Source organism: Barbus barbus, assembly GCF_936440315.1.
Source record: "Barbus barbus genome assembly, chromosome: 2".
NCBI classification, from domain to species: domain Eukaryota; kingdom Metazoa; phylum Chordata; class Actinopteri; order Cypriniformes; family Cyprinidae; genus Barbus; species Barbus barbus.
The window spans coordinates 23,595,955-23,617,768 of NC_136730.1; the positions used below are offsets into that span (position 1 = coordinate 23,595,955).

Consider the following 21,814-nt stretch of genomic DNA (forward strand, 5'->3'; position numbering starts at 1 on the left):
TGTCTCCTCTCTATTGAGCTGTTACTGAAAGTGTGAAAATTTAATGTGATTTATTCACTGTCGCAGTCTCATTTCTTTTCCTTGACACTTGAAGTGAATATATTATCCTCATAAATGGCTGCTAAGGACAGACAAGCTTGCTTAGTCCTGCTTAAATTAGATAATCGCTCTCTCTCTCTGAGGTTTTGTTAACTTCACTCTTGGCTGATTCAAGGTGAATGAATTGTATCGACAGCAGATAGGCCCATAATTAAACCTTGTTTAAAAAGCTAAATGTCGGAAGTAGAGACAGATTTAATTAGCGTGGCGACACTGTACCTAGCCAAGACGGAATGCTCACTGTTACAACCAGCTGTTATCAAAAGCTTCATTTTGTGCTGTGCCTTTGTGTTTGCATGTTTTTTTTTTTATTCTATTAATTTTTTTTCATCCAGCAGTCAGCAGCCATTTCCAGAAAGATTACGGATCAGAGTGAGCCGTATCAGCATGCATGATTATGAAGCTCTGCACTATGATAAGGAGAAACTCAAAGAAGCTTGTAAGTATAAAACACACACATTACAGTCCAGAAAATTACACTTGCGACCACTGGTGTGATGTGATAAGAGGGTTAGTTCAAAGCCATAACCATGTCCTGAATGCTGGAGGGGGAAGGGTTGTGTTATGTTCTTTCTAATTAAAGGAATTAAATTATTAAAAGGGATTTAAGAAAATAAAGAAAAAGTAATAAGAACTTCAAAGAAATAGTTTGGCCTGTTCACACCAAGAATGATAACTGTAAAGATAGCTATTACGATAAAGATATTAGCATTCACACCATTGAACGATACCGTTCTGTTTATTATAAGCACAAAGTGAAGTAATGTCTTCTGCCGCTTTAAATGCGCAGGCTCTTTAAAATCTTTATAGGATTCTGATTGGCTGTCAATGTTTTTGTTTATCTGCTGGACAGAAAACAGTCTGTAAGACATTCCAACTATATTATTCTTCTATGTTGTTATTGTTATGATGCGGACTTTCCTATTTTCACAGAATTATGTTCAAATGAATTTATAAATGGTAACTTTTTGTCATCCCAACAAAAACTGAGCTGTGTGTGGGGGAAGGAGGGAAACTGGTCCTCCTCAGTCCACTTGTTAAGTCTGATGTCTCACATGCCGGTTTGCAGGTTTCCAAGTGCTCTATCACATCTCAAAAGCAAACGTTAAAAATATGTTTTTAAAAGCTTAGCTTAAATCTGTGCTTTAAATAAGCAGTGCTCATAAACGTCTGTTGAGATGGTATTCTTCTCACTTGAAACGGAGTGGAGACTTGGACTCAGAAACCCAGAAACCATATTTCTGTCACGACTTAACAAGCAGATGTCTATGGTGGTTATGGCCGCATATTAGCTCACTCAAAAGTGGACAGAAATATTTTGTTTTATAAGAGTACATGATTCAAGCTGCAGTTGTATTTCTCAGCACTAGGTGTCGTCCTATCTCTACAGTGAGTGATTATGGTGTGTATGGATGGAATGAAGTGGATCTTTGAGAATACATTCAGATGGAGCTTTATGCTCCTATTGTGTTTTGGCACAGAGCAGTTTATGCCGATCCATCAGAGATTTTAACGTTAAACATTTCTGGTTTTGGCGATTATAGCAGCAACTGTTCCCAAAAATCAATTTTCAGCTTTTCAATAAATTATAAAAGATTTGTTTTATTCTGCTAGTGTGCAAGAATGTGTGTGTGTGTGTGTGTGTGTGTGCGTGTGTGTGTGTGAGCAAGCAATAGTAAGTGCATATACAGTACATGTGAAGTTCTAAGTATACATGACACAATGCGTAATCAGATAATTGAAGTATTAAATACTCATCACACGTTACCTCTGTTTTTCAGAAGCGCACTATGCTGAGAATGAAAATGTGGTGTGATTAACTTGTATACATGCTGCACGAAGCTGAGCTACAATCACATTATCTAGGCCAGTTAGTCAGACTGCCATGATGTTCATTTAACATCATAAAAAGACAAATTACTACTTTAGTTTGACTGAAATTAAACTTTTAAAGTGCATGTCAACTGCGAGAAAGTGATTAGCTCTTTGCTGTTCATACAGCTGTTCTGTACTCTCTATTTTGTGATACGAAAATATACCACACATACCTGTGTCTCATCTGCTCACTGCTGTCAGTCCCTCTTCACTCTTCAGAAGAGCCTTGACAGTACCTCCAACTGAACAGAAAGAGAGAGAGCGCAGAACAAACCTGAATTGAATTTGGGAACGACTGTTCAGATGTTGCTAAGCAACCCAACATTCCTCAATGGAAGAGATTTCTCCCATCTCTCTGCTCGTTTCTTCCTGCTTCCCCTGTCACTTTCTCTGTGTCTCATTCTCTCACTTCCCACTTTGTCAGAGAAACTTGCCATCCTCTTGAGAATGCTCATTTAATTTAGAAATATTACCCTGCCTTTCTGAAGCGTGTGAGACTCCTCTCAGGGTAGGGCATGACTACTGCTCCTCCAGCTTTCAAATGTACACTACAGTATCTTCACAACGCTCAGGGTGCTTGAGTGTATCACACTGCAGTTAGGATCTCAGTATGGGATCTATGCTTTTTACGCTTTTCCTCTAAAGTGACTTGGACTTGAGAATATCCATATGCATGAGAGGACACATGTACCCTCAGCAACCACTGCGGAAACATCATATTTCATCTTATTCTCTCACTGACAGCACATGTAAGAGCAGGCCTACAGCCATCTGTCTCCAAAATGCCTGCAATAGTTTAGACTCTAGTGCAGATCAAATTGCCACATCCTCCCCATCATGACATATTACTGTCTGACCTTGTTTCATGAGGAATCTGTTGATTAGTTTGAATGAGTTTGATTGGGTCTGAGCCAGTGTGTGTTGCATACAACTGCCATAAATCATTATCATCAACTCTTCTGCTTGCAGATGTATTCCCAAAGACAGAGATGAATTAGCTTATATGTTACATGATTGAAAATAGCGTCTTTCTTTTTCTTTCTTTCTTTCTTTCTTTCTTTCTTTCTTTCTTTCTTTCTTTCTTTCTTTCTTTCTTTCTTTTATTTTTACTCTTTCTCCCACTGCTGATCAGTATCTCCTGAGAGGAAAGAATGTGGGCCAAGTTTTTCACAACACACAGCAGACTGTTACTGTGAGGGTGATAGAAATATTCTGTTTCTTCTCCTCATCCCTCGTTTTAACTTCTCTTTTTGTCTCTTTTTGCAGCAATTCCACTGGGTCTCATCGTTGTCCCGGGAGACAGTGATTTGGAAACCTGCCGAGCTCACATCGAGAGACTACAGGAGGTAAAAAATGAGAGGGTGGGGTTAACAGATGGAGTGGGGTAAAAGTGATAAATGAAGAGGATAGGAAAAGAGAGGAGCAGAGAGGTGTTAGAGTTTGATTAATGATGGGAACAGTCAGTCAGAGTCAGAATATAATGAGGGGGAGAAGTTCTACTGCACTACAGTACAGAGCAGTGGTTCTCAACTGAATTGTGCTTTAGGACCCGGATTGTACATCTAGTAGCAACACAACACAATATCAAAATAGTTTATTATACAGTAGCAAAGATCTCCAACACCCTTATGAACAACCGCTAATGAAATAGGTATTATGAAAATCTTTTATTCACCGTCATGTTGTTGGAAACCTGTATTGCTTTCCTCTGTGGAACATAAAAGATGTTTTGAAAAAAGTTAGCAAGCAAGTAGTTTTGGTGAACATTGACTGCCATTTTATGGACGAAAAAAACCCCCATTATCTTATGTATTCCACAGAGGAAATAAAGTCATACAAGTTGATAAATGATGGCAGAATTTTAATTTTGGGTTAATCATCCCTTTAAATTATAGTACATATATTGTTTATTGATCCATGTTCTAGGTTAATGTTAACTAATTATCATGAATCTATTTGTATAAATGATTTTACTTTTTATATTGTTTATTGTTTGTATATGATACCAACAACATTAACCAATGTTAACAAACTGAACCTTATTGTAAAACGTTGCCCAAAAATCAACCATTAAAATATTTGGTTAGTCCAACAATATGTATAATTATTCAAATTAAATAAGAAAATTGTTTTTTGAATTCTTGCGATGCCATGCTTTCTAGGCAACAATTCACTGACGAAACAAATTGGGATGTGCGCAAAAAAAATTTGTCCTTTTGCAAATGAACCCATATTCAGCCTTATGTAATAATGTATTTTGAATCCTTGCCAGCATCCGCTTCATGTAGCCGGTTTCTTTGAAGTGACAAATGAAATACTGTAGTTTAATCAGACACACAGTCTTTGACGTCAGCAACTAAAAATAATGCAGTGTTTTCTCCTTTTCTAAAAGTTATTCTAATAATTTACTGTTGTGATTATGCTGAACATTACTATATGCATTTACCATTGTTTTTTCCCACTACCACCAGTTGTTGAGAACCCCTGGTATAGATTGTCTTATTCTGGCCTTGTTTAAGTTCATACATTCCCGTCAAGTTACAGTGGTTATACAAATATAACTTCACAATCAGCTGAAAAACAAACCAGTAAGAGCCTTCGTTAAGAGGTATATATAAATGATGGTTTAATGGTTCACACACACTCACACACTGTGCAGCAGGTCATAATGAAACACCCTTGGCAGTAAGGTTGCACGAGTGTCTGAGGCAGAATTAAAAAGTTCTTCAAAAAGAAGAGTAGTCTCAAATTTACATGCCCACATTCATTCACATGCTGTGGGGTCTTCTCCAAGAAACACTGTTGTCCATCTGCTGCAATCTGTATGTATCTGAACTGATGGGCTGATCTGATGGGCTTTGTGTGTGTGTATCTAATGTAATGGGGTCTCCTGCAGGACTTTGTGTCATGTCACCCATCTCTGCAGCGGCTGGTGCTCCAGGTGGGTGATACACCTGCGAGAAGTGAGACAGGCACACCTGGAGCACTTTCAGGAACAAGACTGGAAATACAGCCTGGACAATGAATCGAGAAAACCAAAGAGAGTGCTGTTTGTACAATCAGATTTTGATAGACATGCCTCCACAAACCCAACCTAGATAAAATTCTGCAGCACATTTGTGTACTCTAAAAGTATGCTCGGAGGCAGACATGTTTACCGTGAGAGTGCATAAACCCCTAGAGAGATAAAATAAGCAAAAGAGTTTGTTTTCACATAGATCTTAACATGATCCCTAAAGCAGAGTATTCTGAAATTCATCGTAAATCTCTCCCACATCTTTCTCTGTGAGATTAGAGCACTCTAGCGCCTCCTAGACACTAGTCTGTTTGCAGACGTGAAGCGAACCCTCGTTAGTACAGCATACCCTCTTGACCGATGTTATGGGTGAAACTTCAAATAAGCACAAATTACAGTAAGCGCTTGCGAAGTTAAAGCCACTCGTTCAGAAATTCCTTCCCTGAATATTTCCCCTGGGTCCTAAGTGCTCCCGTGTGCTTTGTTTGGATGGATGCCTTGGATCACGTTTTGCCTCTGTAGCGAATGGCAGCTTTCTCTTTATAGTGATGGTGCATGCAGGTGTTGTTTATTGTGTGCTGTGAGTGTAGTCTTTGTACTGTGTATTTGACTCTGTTGCATGACTTATGTAGATCTTCAATTGGCAGTTTGCTGCTTTAGGGAAAGAATTGATGTGACAGAAAATAATGACAGGTCTGTGTGTGTGTGATGAAAATAGTAAACTTAAGCAATGTTCATATACTGATCATTTGCTTCAAATGGCAAAAACTGACACTAATCGGAATTCTATCAACCTTTCTTCTCTTCCCATCTCCTACCCTATATTTTCTTCTCCTTTCATTTACAGGAAGGTGACGGGACCAAATTAAAGGCTTTGTCTTCTCAGAGGCTGTCGCCAAAATGGTGCTTTCTCGACTGTGAGTATTCTTTTCACAGTAGTTTGGATGTTAGAATTCAGAGTTAGATCTGGGGTACTGAACAGCAAGTGTTCCATGGTGGCCCTCAAAGATGTGGGCTGGAGTTGTTTTTATCAGTGCACAAAGCTGTTGGTGTTTGCAGTGAATAAAATGGCAAAGAGTAAAGGTCAGAGATTCAAAACTGTGAGTCAGACCCACAAAATATTCTCTTATCAGTGCCAGAATCAAAGCTAGGAAAAGAGAAAGAGTTATGAGTCTCCATACTAAAGAACAGAATCTACTCTGGCATTTCAGTGCTAATAAGGAGTGCCAAGATGATTACTGTCAGCAGGAGAGAATTACAGCCACAGGGAAAGAGGGAGGAGCTGTTTGTGTCGTATGAGCTGCATGTCTGGAACGATGAACTCTGTGGATATGCGTGTTTCACCAGATCACACCTGCAGATCAGCAGGAGCTCGGAAAATATAAGGCACCACCCAGGCATGCATTTGTTTTTGTTTTTGTTTTTTCATTCACATTTTTGGAGTTAGTAAGATTTTTAAATAAATTTGTATTAATTGTTTGTTATGAGGAAGTTTATACTTTTATTCAGAAAGGATACATTAATCTGTGCATTATGAAGACATTTATAATGTTTAAAATAATTTGAAAATAAATGCTGTTCTTTTGAACTTTCTATTAATGAAAGAACCCACAAATATATTCCACATAAACATATTCCACAAAAATATTAAGCAGCACAGCCGTTTTCTACATTTATTACAATTAGAAATGTTTCTTGACCAACAAATCAGCATATCAGAGTTAGATTTAGATTTCTGAAAGATCATATGGACATGACGACTGGCTGCTGAAAATTGAGCTTTGCCATCACAGTTAGGCAAGGCAAAGTTTGTTTATATAGCACATTTCATACACCATGGTAATTCAAAGTGCTTTACATGAAAGGAATTAAAATAATCATTAAAAAATAATCACAAACAATAAAAACAAGGAATTTAAAAATTAAATGTTTAAAAATATATATTTAAAATGAATTAAAACAGTTAAGAATAAAAATTATTATACATAAAATACAGTGCAGTATATACGTTAATATATTTTAAAAAATATATTCAATACATTTTTTAAATAAATTCAAATTCAAGTATTTATTTAAACAGTGCTTTATTGTTTGTTTGTACACTCTATCCTACAAGCCCATTATTGGCACTAAGAATACCTTTGTGCACAGCTTTCCAATTTTTGCAGTAATCGTCTTTTTGATCAGTGTGAACTGTGAAGATGTGGATTAACATCAGCTCAATGAAAAGTGGAGAATCGGACTACATAAGTCTGGAAAAGGATGCAACGATGTGTTCACAACCTAGAAGTATCAATGCATACTTAAACAGTCTCATATAATGGCAACTAATTTAAAAAGATTAATAAGGGGGAAAGTCATTTGTGTTTCAAGGAGTCAAGGCTTTTAGATGACATTCCTCATATGTAAACATTCTCTAATGCACTGAACTTTCAAGGAGCAAAGACATAATTATGCACATTATGTATTCTATGAGAAGTGATAAATAAAAATAAATAGGATTTTGCATACAGGTGTCACTTTTGTTGATGCATCGAAGCACTGACACGAGTTGTGTTGAAAGGGCCATAAGGCTTTCCTTTGACAGCATCTCAAGATGTGGGGAGTCAGTCATCATTATATACAAATCCTCTGTGACAGTCACATTCACATAGATCCTAAATTGCTACACATCAAACCAGTGAAAAAGTACATCACATTCCCCTGTTCAATACTTGCATCTTTCCACCCTTTTTTCATCCTTTCATTCCTGTCTCTCCTTCCTCTCTTCCCACTGGCCCAGAGGAAAATTCATCTCCTCATTTTAAGACTAAAAAGCTTCCGAGGGCTTTATTAACAGAGCAGAGAACTGCAGGATGAGTCAGAACTTTTCAGAGACATTGTGGCAGCTCTTCTGATCTCAGCTCAGTGTTATGAAGTTGCTGTCAAGTAATTACCAGTGCAAGCAGGAGCAAAGTCTGATCCGAGGCCAGTGTTGCACAGTTTTCCTGGATCATCACAGATCGTTCCTGCCCCACAGAAGATGTCACCAGAGTGTGAGGAATCACGTGCATTCATTACTTTTGCTGGAAATGTGTTATGTACAGGTATGAGGACAAGCTCGCGGGAGTTTTTGTGTGCATTTTCAGCACGTGCATTCTCTTTGGGAGTAATTTGCTTCGATGAGGTGTGAGATCCACAGCAATCTCTCTTTTCCCGCTCATTAAAAACAAACATGTTTGGGTCATTTTGGCAACTCAAGGCTGGGTTGTTTTGACCCAGCTGGTTTAGATAAATATTTGATACCTTTGATAAAGGTTTGATAACCTTAACCCCAACAATTGATTAAAAATGACTATACTCCCAAGATGAGTTGGGAGAGAATGACTAGAGTAACAACACAGGTTATAGTAATTATCAATAGGTAAATTATTATTGCAAGAATACAGAAATAGACAAAAATGTAAGCAAAAGTGAAAACAATGTGTACAGAGTGAGAAAAGGTACAGAAAAGTTACACATCTTATGCAGTTAAATATTCCTTTTTAAATGTTAATTGATGATTGTTGAGTAAATGTTGATTATGCTGCTTTGATTAGTTTTCTTCTGTTTTCCAATCCACGCGTTTTACTGCAAACATGGATAGATGTGGCATTGGCACTCAGAGAAATGTTGGAACTTGCGTGACATGCATGATCTCTTTCACATCTGGAGCACTGTTGGGTTTCTGATTATGAGCAATAGTTAACCCAAATTGGGTCAAATCAACCCAGCTTCCTTACCCAATAGTCTCGATCAAGTGTTTGAGTTGAAAAAAATAATATAGATTTAGTTTTATAGAGTGTATATGTTGAAACAATACTGTTGTGTAATTGGAGACCTGAACATTAGAACAAGAGAGATATTCTGTCATCTCTTCTGCTTGAACTTGCTCTTGAATGTCTGGTGCCTAATCACAAGCCTGATTTGTCTTGTTTTTTTATGTTCTGTGTTTGCAGCTACAACAGCTGATCGATTCTACAGGATTGATCGAGCTCAAGTGAGTCCTCTGTACAATACCTCTTTAGAGTAATTCAAACTACAATTGAGCAATTTTGAGTATCCACAAACAAACCATTCACATATGTCTGGTGTCTGTGTCATCCCTCAGGAGCATCTTAACTACGTGACTGAAATTTCTCAGGATGAGCTGTTCATTTTGGACCCAGAGCTGATTGTCACAGAGACGGTCAGCACATCGCCAGGCATGCCAGACCTGGTGGACTCCTCTAGTGATGCCCCTTCTGATCCACGTAAATTTGCCTTCCCATCATCCTCCTCTTCTCCACCAAACTCACCCGGACCCAGGTGAGATACACGGGGAAACATAAAGGGAACCGTTTAAATGTAACCAGCGCCACACTGCCAGCTAATCTTTACCTTTCTTGACAATATAACAATGTTTTGATGAATGAGTTTTTATGCAAACTTTATGCAAACTTTCATAAAGGAGACATTTTCATTATCAGTGGCAGCTAATAACTCAGATGGCTGTTAGCTGACAGCAGCTTCTGCTCTGTAATATCAGTCAACAGGGAGCAGAAGAGCATTGTGCCGCCTGGTGGCAGTGTGGTTCTAACTGCTCAGCTGCTTTATATGAATGTTACGTTAACAACACTAATTCTAATACACTGATAACGGTGTTTAACATCCACCTAGGGTGCCTTGTAGTTGTTACTTTTGAGATGGATTTTACATAAACGTACACTTGTGTGTAGGCAGGTTCATACACGAATGTCTGTGCATGTTTGCATGTGCAAAGGAGAATGTCAGTGTGATATAGTGTGTAGCAGGATAATTGTGGTTCAGAGTGAATAAAGCGGCGTTTCCTGCAGCACAGAGCTTGATCCGATCCTCTATTTATAGCTGCCTGAAAAAGTCATACAGCACCGCAGCCCCTGCTAATCTCCTGTGTGTGTGTGTGTGTGTGTGTTTGTGTTTGGAGGGGTAATAGAACTCAAGACAGAGAAAGAGAATACAGACAGTAAATTAGCTTTTTTCTGTCTTTGTGAATGTTTCAGGTTTAATTATTAAATTTATTGAATGAAATCAGTTTAAATTGTCAAAATATTTCACATAAACTTCATCATCACACATCCTTTCTATTATTCTAAATGTAAAAGGTCTATCAGCAGTGTGTATTTGTTTATTTTCTATTATTATGTTATTTAACCTTAAATGAATTCTTTGCTGAAAAGAGCAGCGTGAATTTCTAATGTTGGATCAGGCTGGTTAATACCAGTTATTGTTTATTTTGTGCTGGCAAAGGTTGTTAGCCAGCATGGTCATTCTGGTTAAGCTGATTGACCATGGAAAACTTACTGGTTAAGCTAGTTAAGAAGCCTAGTGAGGACACCTGCATGTTAGGATCCCATGATGGGGTCCAGCATCCAAAACACCACATACTCTACTGTTCAAAAGTGTGGGGTCAGTAAGATTTTTATTTTTTGAAAGAAAAAAAATACTTTTAAATTTAATTGCTCAAAGATAAAAAAAAAACGTTCTATTCTTTAAAATTCAAAAATAAATAAATAAAATTCCAAAATCAGTTTCCACAACAATATGACACTGAAAATATTAGAATAATTTCTGAAGGATCATGTGACACTGAAGACTGGAGTAGTGGCTGTGAAAATTCAGCTTTTACATATATTAAAACCACCGTTCATATATTAAGCTCATGTTGTTCAGGAAGAGGCTAATAGGGAACTGATTGATCGGAATGATTGAATAGTTAGCTCTGTGATGCTTGTGTCATTATCATTGTCCTCCCAGCTGTGTGAAGCAGTGTAATGTGTCTGGTTGAAACACAGACAAGCCGCTGCACTGGGCATAGCTCTCCTGATTATGTCACGATTGTATAACCCATCCGTTAGGAGCTCCCAATGGAAAACATTGAGCGGTCCCTCAGAGCACTGCTGCTGTCATGTGTGCTGTGATTGTGAGATAACACTCAGCCTTTGTCTTTAGGGCCTGTGGGTGCTTGAGATGTTCTGATATATCGTTTATCTTCAGAATGTCTTTCTCTCACGTTGTACTTTCACTGTAAATGTGTCATTTGTCAGCCTTTAATGATTCAAATACTACCTTTTTTTTTCTCTTGTGTTCACTCGGGTTTTCCACATCAAAGCTGAAGTTTTCTTTAATTAGTCTTGTTTACTTCGATAATTGTGTGTTGTTTATTGAACTCTGTTTTGTTAGATACACCACAAGCATAAATGTCAGCATTCTGTTTGGTTTCTGGTTGTGTAAGGATTTTTTTATGCGAACAGTATATACGTCTGGGTTCTTTTTCTTGTAAAAACAGCAGCATAAAAGATTTCAGATATCATTATATGGCCATTCGCTTTGCTTTTTGTTGCAATGGGCAGGATGTTTTCTTCCTTGTTGATACTTAAATATAGTTTCTGCAGTCCTAATGACATGTTTGCGAAACAGCAAGAGTCTTTCAGAGTTTCAGAGAACTTTGGCTCACCTTCTTGTAATTGACATCTCTCCTTTTTCCTCTGCTCATTATTTTCTCCTTCCATTTTTGACTTTTTTTAATTTGGTTATTTCGCATTGCATTCGTGCATTTAATCTTTTTCATTTATTTAATGTATTTAATTGTATTTATTAATATTTTTATTTAATGTATTATGTATTTAATCAGTGGTACTTTTTGTTTTGGATGAGATTTTTTGGCAACTTTTCTGCTCCTGATTTGTTGTTAGTCGCACAGACTCAATCAGTCACACAGGCGTACAGCTGCTGACACGTTTGGCAGGCATTATGACATCGCTTAACTCCCTTGGGCATGAAATAACGATCTCTCATGCTTTTGTTCAATTCAGAATCACACAGAATCGCTCATGAAAGGAATATTAAATTAATAAAAAGATGTAATTAGCCTTTGTGGTGTTCTCTTTGTGGTGTTAAGTGCTGAGTTTGCCAGGGTGAGCTGTGGGTGAACAAAGTGACAGGAAGCATTGTCTTTTGAGTCTCTAGAAATGTTGGCTTTCTCTCTCTCTCTCTCTTTCGCTCTCTCTTGTCTTCGTAATGTTTTTCCACCGGTTATGCTTTTCCACCAAATGAGATCAGACTGCTACAGGGTGATACATGCACTAGTGGAGATCAAAGGATAGTGTCTCTATCTTTCTCTGTCTCCACCTTCATCTGTTCCATTCCCTTTCTCTCACACACTATTATTATATACTATAAACAGAAACTGTATACATCTAAACTGTATTCCTCATCTGTTAGAAGTGTTTTTTATTAACCAGACTGTAATTGTCGGTCTTTGTATGTTCCTTTTTTATATCACAAAGAATTCCAACATTAAAGAACAAGTGCACACAACATTATGATTTGTTAGCAGCTGGACTGTGGTACATCACAGCGTTTGTTTTTTGTTGGCTGCAGATATAATGACTGGCCTGCTGTTTCAGTTCCAAATATTCCTCTTGATAATGTCTCTGTGTGTGTCTCTCTCGTTGTTTCTTCAGGGTTGCAGAGCTCCAAAGGAAGCGTGTTTCCAGTGACAGTTCTGTGGCAGAAGCTCTTGCACACAGTGACTCGCTCAGATCAGCCAAACCAGCTCTCAGCAGGTAAGAGTTACACAGAGAACGTTTATGATCCTCCAGAGCACATCCAGCCATGTGTATCAAGCCTGCTGCCATACAAAATATATATATATATATATATATATATATATATATATATATATATATATATATATTCTTTCTGATCTATGTCTGTATGGCCCTAAGCAGAATATTGAGTTCTGTGCTGGTATGAGAGATGCTGATCTGTGAATGTTGAGTAGTTCTGTGAGAGAATCCTTACTAGCTAATCTTTGCTGTAGCAAAAAAACTCCTTATGCATATCTCTTTTTGGGATGTTTTATGTGTAGAGCTGGGCTGTAAGAAATACACTTGATGGGCAACAACACAACTAATTAGTGTATATCAGTTTTATAACTGTTTCAATTGTAGCTCGTCCAGTCAGAGTCAGTACCAAGTACCGTTTTACTGCATTCATTTTAATATTTTGAGTGTTTTGTTTTAGCTCAAATGCTAGATTTTTATTTAATTTTTTCATTATTTTTATTTAATAACAATGAATAAGCATATATTTTAATCTGCATTCTGAATAAAAGTAGAAAATAAAATGATGAAGTTCCCTTTTAATTGTAAAGTATTGCATTGATTCCCCTCTATATGTGTAAATGTCATGATGCTTACAGTGCATTGAAGAAAATGCTGGAATATTTCATTTATTATATTTGCTTAGAAGTCTCTGTTCCTGCTTATTTTTTTATATTGTTTAGAAAATATATCTGGCAGGACAGAAAGACATTAAGCTCCTGCTTCTTGCGATGATGTGTGTATCTGCACTTGTGACCAGGAGAAGATAAGGAAAGTTTTCCTCACATGCCCTCTAGGATCCCAGACCTCTCATAATGGCATACAGAGAATAGAACCGACCACTGGAAACAGGCCAAGAGATAGAAAATACAAAAAGCTGCTGGCCATGAACTGTTAGGTTTTACTGCACAGAAGACATAAGGGATATCACTGCCTGACTGCTTTCTAGTCAGAAACCACAATCACTAATCTCCCTCTTGTGTAAAATCAGCTCTATAAAGCACAGAGAGCGGTCCTGGACTCACACACTCCTTTGTGTTCCTAAATGATGGGCTCTTTGGGTCCTATTAAGTTTCTCCTAGGGTCAGTGATATCTCAGTAAAAGAAACTTCAATGTCTGCCTGTGGTACATTATATAACATTTGTGCTGGCCATGAATTGATATGCTCCAATGGGGTCCAGGCCACAACCCTGCCTGAGGGAGGAATATCTGGCCAGACCAGAGATAATAGAACCACCCATCACATCACATACCTAATGTATTAAAACTCTTTAAAATGCCACACCAACTCAATCCACAGTCCTTTTAATTTTATTGCCCTTTTTTATTTTCTTTTGTGTGTGTGTGTGTGTGTTTGCTTTATTTTCCATGCCGTATACTGCATAACATTTTGGTTATAGGGTTCATTTTTCTCAGCCCAGAGTGCTTAACACTTTTTATACTTTTTCATACTGTTTTTTTTTTTTTTTATTATTAAAGGAAGATTGATACAGCTCATACTTTAAAATACTGTTTAATGCAACAACAGTGAAATCACCACTTTGTATTACTGAATTGATTTGGTATTTTTTCCTTTTACATTCCACTACATGCTGAATTTTTGATTTGCCCTTTTCTTTTGCATATAGCTTGCATATCGTGAATATGTATGAGCTGTGTGCAGCCAACAGTAAACGAGGTTCAATGTCATGACAGTGACAGAGCAGCTCTAATACAGCATTTTATTTAGACTGAACCAAAGCCTAAAACTTAAGTGTACCTAAAACTTTTACACTATTTTTTTTACTGCCATACAAGTATCTGTATTTCCTTTGGGAAATGCAAATCTCATTTGTACTGTGTCACTGTTATGTCAAACGATTATTGTTTATGGTCATGTCTTTATCATTTTTGCCTTCTCATTCCTTTATTTACTCTATTTTTTTTTTTTTTTTTTTTTTCTATTGTTGTTTTGAAGGGTGGGGGGTGTTCATCGCTCAAATACAACAGCAGCAGATTTCAAACCTACCAGCAGGTGAGACAAAGCTTTACAGATTTGTGATGTTTCTGTATTCCTCCCCTCTCTGTACCCTTTCAGTTGCATCTTCTCAGAGCTGCTATAGATGTTAGTGTTGAAAGTGTTCAAAGAGCGGCTCTACTCTTTTAATCCCAGTGGGGATAGTTACCAGCGGCCAGTGGCTTTTCTTAATGTGCACTATGAGTGTCATTGCTGCAATGAGGAAAAGAGTTCTAGCACAGCAGGACCTCACCATTTGTGCTGCTGATTATTATTTTTTACTGGCCTGTTCTGTTCCTTATTAGGCCCAGCTGTCTCTGTTGACACAACATTAGAGGGTAGAAGAGATGAACACACAAAACTACACACAAACTGCCAAAAGTTCTGCAAATCAAAGTACAATCAGAGAAGTAATATACCCTGTTCTGGCCAGTGTAGTCACTCCTAGTCTTGTTTGTTCATGTTTTGTCTTGTCTGGCATTCTCCAGTGTGATGTCTGTCATTGTATTTTCTAACTGCTGTTTGCTTGAAGACTAAGGGCTGGTTCACACAAAATGCATTTTTGTGTTCGCTTCACTGCTTTTTGTTTTTCTATGTAAATAGCTGCTAAATCTTTGACAATTGCAAAATTATCTCACCGTTCGTACATCTCAAGACCTTGCCTTTCTTTCATTAATCAGCGCTGCAGCTCTGCAGTTGGATACTATTGTGTGGCATCTCACGTTTTTTTGAAAGCAAAAATGCGTTCTTAAAGGGATAGTTCACTCAAAAATTAAAATCCTGCGGTCATTACCCATTCTCTTGTTGCTCCAATCCTGTATGACTGTTCAACATAAAAAACAAAATTTTGAGCAGTGATAAAATAATTCTCCTTTTTTTGGTGAACTGTCCCTTTAAGGGATGGCTTCAACATAGACGAGCATAAAGATTGTTTAAATTGTGATTTTTGCCTGAAAATAAATCATGAATCTGTTCTTATGTGACACTATCTCTTCCAGTGCTCATATACTACAGCTCATCAATACCTCAAATCAGCAGCTTGTGCTCTCTCTCTCTCTCTACCAGGGAAATTGATTAGGTTTCTGCTATTGTTGGTTTAATTTTGAATAGAAGCCGTAATTAATTGATGCATGCTTTGTTGTTTTTTTTGTCGTACATAAATGAGGGATTTGCATTTTCCTCTGTAATGGAATTATAGCTGAACCCATGAGTAACTCTCATTCTGAGGCAGATTTACATCTGAACATTGACACTCACTCAAAGCAAATAACAACAGGAGGAAGCAGGAGCTCAAGTGAGAGATTAGCCCCTTGTTTCCTGAGCAGTCTGAGTGCAGTCTGGTGTCTGCAATGGTAAATTGGAAGGGGCATAATAAAGGTTATATTGATGAGGAGAAGCAAACAAGGAAAGATACTCAAGAGCAGCGAGTGCAGTTTAATGGTGCATCGCAGCCTTCATTATCAAGCTGAGATCCCGTTGATGCCAAAGACTGATTGGTCTCCAGTGAGCTGAACTTTGACCCTTAAAGCCTTCCTACATTGAAGTATATTGAAGTTTCCTCTAATAGTATTGTATTCACAGCACGGACCATCAAGCACCCTCATTAAGACCTGCTTTTGTTTAAAGAAAGACTTCTGCTCATAAATCTCAGTAGTGATTAGTGGAGAACATTCCAGTCCACAATCAATAATAAAACTGGCTTGCAAATGTGATCTGTTGTATTTGTGAGAGCTGGTAGGAACTGGTGATCTGGCTGAGTAAACGCCAGGCCGGTCTGGATTCAGATTGCTGTTTCTCTCTAGAGCTAATAAGGGGTTTCTGGACTCATATCAAATAATTGGCCCAATGTCACATTTCTACCCTTTCTGTAAATGTGCTAAATTACTAGCAATTACAGCTAGCAAAAACTCAATAACCCCATTAAAGCTGCTGTGAGCATGTGTGTGAGTGCAGGGTGCATGTTAGCGTGTCTTAGTGTGTGAGTGTGTTGCGAAAGCAGGCTGAGGAACGTCAGTAATTACAGCTGACATCTGGGTTACATACCAAGGAATGGTTCAGACATGTTTAAACACTGGATGATCATTTAGGCTGGGGGAATAAACCATTGCCAGCTTTTCCTCCAGGACATGATGGTTGGAGAGATGCATTTGCCCTGATTCCAGTCACATGCATCAAGCTCGCATAATACATAGAGATTTGAGTGATATCGTCAAATCTTCTCTCCTCATGCACTGTAATGTGAGTCCCAACTCAGCTGTTCACCATTTTCCATCTGAAGAGGGAGAGATTGTATCTCAGCAAAAATGGATATGGCTGAAAATAAATGTGGATGCTGATCACTTCAGCAAGAGTATAGATCAGTGATGTGAATCTGTTTGAAGTGCTTAAGTTGTGTTTTTCTCAATTGTAGTGCTGCTGTGAACTTTCAGTCACACAGGAAAAGATTGCCTGCTCTGAGCATTCCCCACGGCTGACCAGAGCTCAGTGTATTTGAACCTCATTTGTCATGATAGAGCTATATGAAAAGATGAATTGTGATTGATAGAGATGGTTTTTGATAGCTGAGCGTCACAATTTGTGGTTTCAGGGATCTGAAATCCACTTACCTGAGCAAATTTTGCTGCCTTGAGCCTGAACCTCAGTTGCAAGGCTAAAGGAGGCGTGCAAACATTACAGAAAAAGTGTGTGTGTGTGTGTGTTGGAAAGACATGTCAGAGCCCAGATTTATGAGCCTGTGAACTGCTTTTAATTATGGGAAACACTCAGATACCATAGCAAGGCCCCCCACTCTCTCTCACACACACACACATACAATCACTTGTCGACATATCACAATGGAAACAGTGTGTTGTGGCTTTGACTTAAGTGTTCGTGAACTCCGTTACCTTTCCCTCACTTTTTTTCTGTCTCACTCAATTTGAGACAGCTTATTCGAAGTGAAACGCATTTATTGTTTTTCAATTGACCGTGATCTGACCTCTCTCGACCTCTGACCCCTGCATTGCACTTCATTATGATATACCAAAGATCTGCATTATAGTCAATTCTTATATGGAAAGCTTTCTGGTGAAAAACTATCTCAGAGCCACACTGCTTTTAGCAAAGTTCAGGATCCAAAGCCCTGTGCACCACACGTCTCTGTTTCTTAATTTCCCAGCCTTCTTGTTGTGTGGTGGGGGAGTTCTTTGATCAAATATTCTTTTAGGTGAGAGCGCACAGAAGATGCTCCAGTCAGGAGAAGAGACAGAGGGGGAGGTGTAGTGTCGACGATGGCATCATTTTCATTTGGCAGGTTCGACTTTGGCTGGGCCTGCCTTTACCAATCAGTGAGATTTCTGGGGGAGGAGTTGGAAAAAAAGAGTGATCAAACAGGACACTTTAAACTTCTCGCAGTGATGTTCACACAGTGTTTGTGTACATTGTCACAGACAGAGTGGATTAGATGTAATGTTTCTCAGATAAACTGATTTTTATGTAGCAACCAGAAACACTGTTCACTGAATAGGTTATGTGCTGCTTAGTGGAGAGAAGAATGTTTAGAATGTTGATGTACTTTTATTAGTTTTATTTTGATGAACATACAGTATCTCACAGAAGTGAGTACACCCCTCACATTTTTGTAAATATTTTATTATATCTTTTCATAACATGACAACACTGAAGAAATGACACTTTGCTACAATGTAAAGTAGTGAGTGTACAGCTTGTATAACAGTATAAATTTGCTGTCCCCTCAAAATAACTCAACACGAAGCCATTAATGTCTAAACCGCTGACCACAAAATGAGTACAAGTGAAAATGTCCAAATTGGGCCCAAAGTGTCAATATTTTGTATGGCCACCATTATTTTCCAGCACTGCCTTAACCCTCTTAGGCATGGAGTTCACCAGAGCTTCACAGGTTGCCACTGGAGTCTTCTTCCACTCCTCCATGATGGCATCACGGAGCTGGTGGATGTTAGAGACCTTGCGCTCCTCTACCTTCCGTTTGAGGATGCCCCACAGATGCTCAATAGGGTTTAGGTCTGGAGACATGCTTGGCCAGTCCATCACCTTTACCCTCAGCTTCTTTAGCAAGGCAGTGGTCGTCTTGGAGGTGTGTTTGGGGTCGTTATCATGTTGGAATACTGCCCTGCGGCCCAGTCTCCGAAGGGAGGGGATCATACTCTGCTTAATTATGTCACAGTACACGTTGGCATTCATGGTTCCCTCAATGAACTGCAGTTCCCCAGTGCCGGCAGCACTCATGCAGCCCCAGACCATGACACTCCCACCACCATTCTTGACTGTAGGCAAGACAAACTTGTATTTGTACTCCTCACAACCTCTGGATATGACGCTGAACACGTGCACTCAACTTCTTTGGTCGACCATGGCAGGCCTGTTCTGAGTGGAACCTGTCCTGTTAAACCGCTGTATGGTCTTGGCCACCATGCTGCAGCTCAGTTTCAGGGTCTTGGCAATTTTCTTATAGCCTACACCATTTTTATGTAGAGCAACAATTATTTTTGTTCTTTGCCATGAGGTGCCATGTTGAACTTCCAGTGACCAGTATGAGAGTGAGAGCGATAACTCCAAATTTAACACACCTGCTCCCCATTCACACCTGAGACCTTGTAACACTAATGAGTCACATGACACCGGGGAGAGAATATGGCTAATTGGGCCCAATTTGGACATTTTCACTTAGTGGTATACTCACTTTTGTGGCCAGCGGTTTAGACATTAATGGCTGTGTGTTGAGTTATTATGAGGGGACAGCAAATTTACAAGGTTATACAAGCTGTACACTCACTACTTTACACTGTAGCAAAGTGTCTCTTCTTCGGTTAGGGTTGTCTCATGAAAAGATATAATAAAATATTTACAAAAATGTGAGGGATGTACTCACGTCTGTGAGATACTGTAACATTTGTAACGGTATAATATTAAGATTACATGAAAATAGTTTTTACTGTTATGAAAATACTGATGTGTGAGCATTAGTGGAACTTGAGTGATCAGATTAAATATGAAATGCATACCATCGGTGAGTCTGATCAATCGTGAAATGACTGTTATCATCAGAGCTCTTGCAGCCACTCTGGAAAAATTATGCTGGCTGATCCAGCCGACTGCCCTCGAATCACTCTTGGCATCAGCACCACACCAAGTCAAAACAAAATTTCTAACCGACATGCCCTGCTCAAGACTCGGATCGTTCTGCACTGTGTCAAATATGAAGTCAAACAGACCTCATGTCGCTCAGATAGCATTGCAGTGACATTCATTGAGTTTGGGTTCCCTCCTCAGTTCATCTCTTGCTCTTATATGCAGAAGCTCATTTGAAGTCATTATTCTTTTGCTCATTAAATTTCTGAGATCTGCATGCTTGCGCATTGTAGCCATTCTTGAGGATCATTTGAAGAGCTTCATCAAGAAAAGCATCAGGAGATGGTTCAAGTTTAGATTAATGGCTTCACACACACACTGTGTGCATCAAGAGCTTTAGTTTCAGATACTTGCTGTGAAGAAGTCCTTTAAAAGATTTGTGTCAGTTGATTTGAAGTGTATCACTCAGATGTTTATTTCTCCCACAGGTTTGACAAGAGCAACCTGAACGATGCAAACTCAGGTAAGGAGTTTAAGTAGTGCTCTAATTTTGCTTTCATCTCTTCAGTGAATGAACATCAAGTGAACTTTATCCAGAGTAGCTTTGGTCTAATTCTGAAGGAATAAATGGAAATGGAAACACAAGGGCTGAATTTTAGTCTTTTCTTGTAAAGTCGTACAGCGTCTCGGGTCTCTGCGAGAAGCAAATTGGGACCGCTACATGTAGTGGAGGAGCAGCTCTTGCTCTGTGAATCGTTTCTGACTTTCATTACGTGTAAGTTGAGTGTTAAACGCTCCTTGGTCTTCTTTCTTGTTTCTTTTTAATGAGCTGCTGCCTGTCAGGAGAGGGCATGTGCCAAGGCTGTGGTGTTTTCCACTCTCTTGGCATTGGTAGAGGAGGAAGAGAGCAAGGAGGAAAGGACTGTCTCACAGTCTATGAGGTGCAGCGAGGCAGAGCAGGTTATCATCACTCACATTGATCCACATTAGAATTCAGAGCTAGCTCCAAAGCTTCCTGGCATGGGCAGAGGAGGAATGCGCTTCCGAAAACCTGATTTGGCCCTGTGCACGCTTTCTCTAGACAGGAAAAAAGACTCTTCAATTCCATAAAGCGGCCGAGTTTTGAGAGCTGTATTGGAACGGGCATATCTTTAGACACAGGCATAGATTTAGCCACGCAGTGCGCGCTACAGTGCATGTTTGCCGACATCCCAGCTGGGTGTTTTCATATTTTACCTCTCGAGGTTTGTGAAGCAACACACGAGATTGCTGGATTAGGAAGGCAAATCTACAAAGGGCATTGCAAAGCTTTGAACACAGATTTAGCATATTGAGACTGAACCCTCAGAGCAAGCATCAGCTAATGTGATTAACACCCATAATTAAAATCGTATTTTTACTCCCTTTTTAACTGTCTGCTCCCAAAGCATTAAATAAACAGAACATCATCTTGTGTAACTGAATAACTTAATATTGAACAAATATGCATAAGCGATTTGTGCATGCAGGCAGTTTCTGAATAATAATACCTCTAAGTAATAATGGAGTCATCAATTGCCATGAGGAAACTACAACACTAGTATTGGCACATTTTCTGGTATTACAGCTTTACAAATCTTTTACAAATAATGCATTTGTTTTTATGCTGCGATCCCATACAGATTCACACATATGGTCACAATTCATATTTTGAAATTTAAATAACAAATTTATTGTCATCTTCTCATAAATCCATCTTCCAAACAGTGTTTTTGCCTTATCCTGAATCACTACAGTAAGCCTATAAATAATTTATATATATATATATATCTGTTGGGTCAGATTTAACTGCATGCCTCCATCATTTTTCTGTGCGTTCATGTCATATTTGTAAATAAAGGAATGAAGGTCAGGTTACTACTCGACAATGCCCATAATAAAACTTCAACAATTGCTTGGCTTTTCAAAAATGTTTAGTCTGCATAAAATGTAATTTAATAGGCTTATAAAAAATCTCTAAACCAGTTACTACGTTCCTCCATTTGAATATTACTAGCAAAGTTGTATTTGTTTCCATGTTAACTTATTCTTATATAAATAGCAATCAATATCTA

The 21,814-nt window shown here is 38.5% G+C and overlaps 1 protein-coding gene across 11 annotated transcripts in view; it reads left to right on the forward strand.

Moving 5' to 3' along the window:
• LOC306877172 (diacylglycerol kinase zeta-like) overlaps window positions 1-21,814 on the forward strand; it is a gene marked incomplete at its 5' end in the record, with an annotated part of 144,304 nt that overhangs the window by 114,851 nt on the left and 7,639 nt on the right. For 8 of the 11 annotated variants that reach the window (XM_079428746.1, XM_079428745.1, XM_079428741.1 and 5 more), the window contains 8 exons: window positions 435-538; window positions 3,241-3,320; window positions 5,838-5,907; window positions 8,968-9,008; window positions 9,120-9,316; window positions 12,493-12,594; window positions 14,592-14,648; window positions 20,210-20,244. In XM_079428746.1, coding sequence (XP_079284872.1) covers window positions 435-538; window positions 3,241-3,320; window positions 5,838-5,907; window positions 8,968-9,008; window positions 9,120-9,316; window positions 12,493-12,594; window positions 14,592-14,648; window positions 20,210-20,244 — 686 coding nt within the window. The remainder of the gene's footprint in view (window positions 1-434; window positions 539-3,240; window positions 3,321-5,837; window positions 5,908-8,967; window positions 9,009-9,119; window positions 9,317-12,492; window positions 12,595-14,591; window positions 14,649-20,209; window positions 20,245-21,814) is intronic. The other 3 variants (XM_079428748.1, XM_079428744.1, XM_079428742.1) reach the window with 1 other exon arrangement.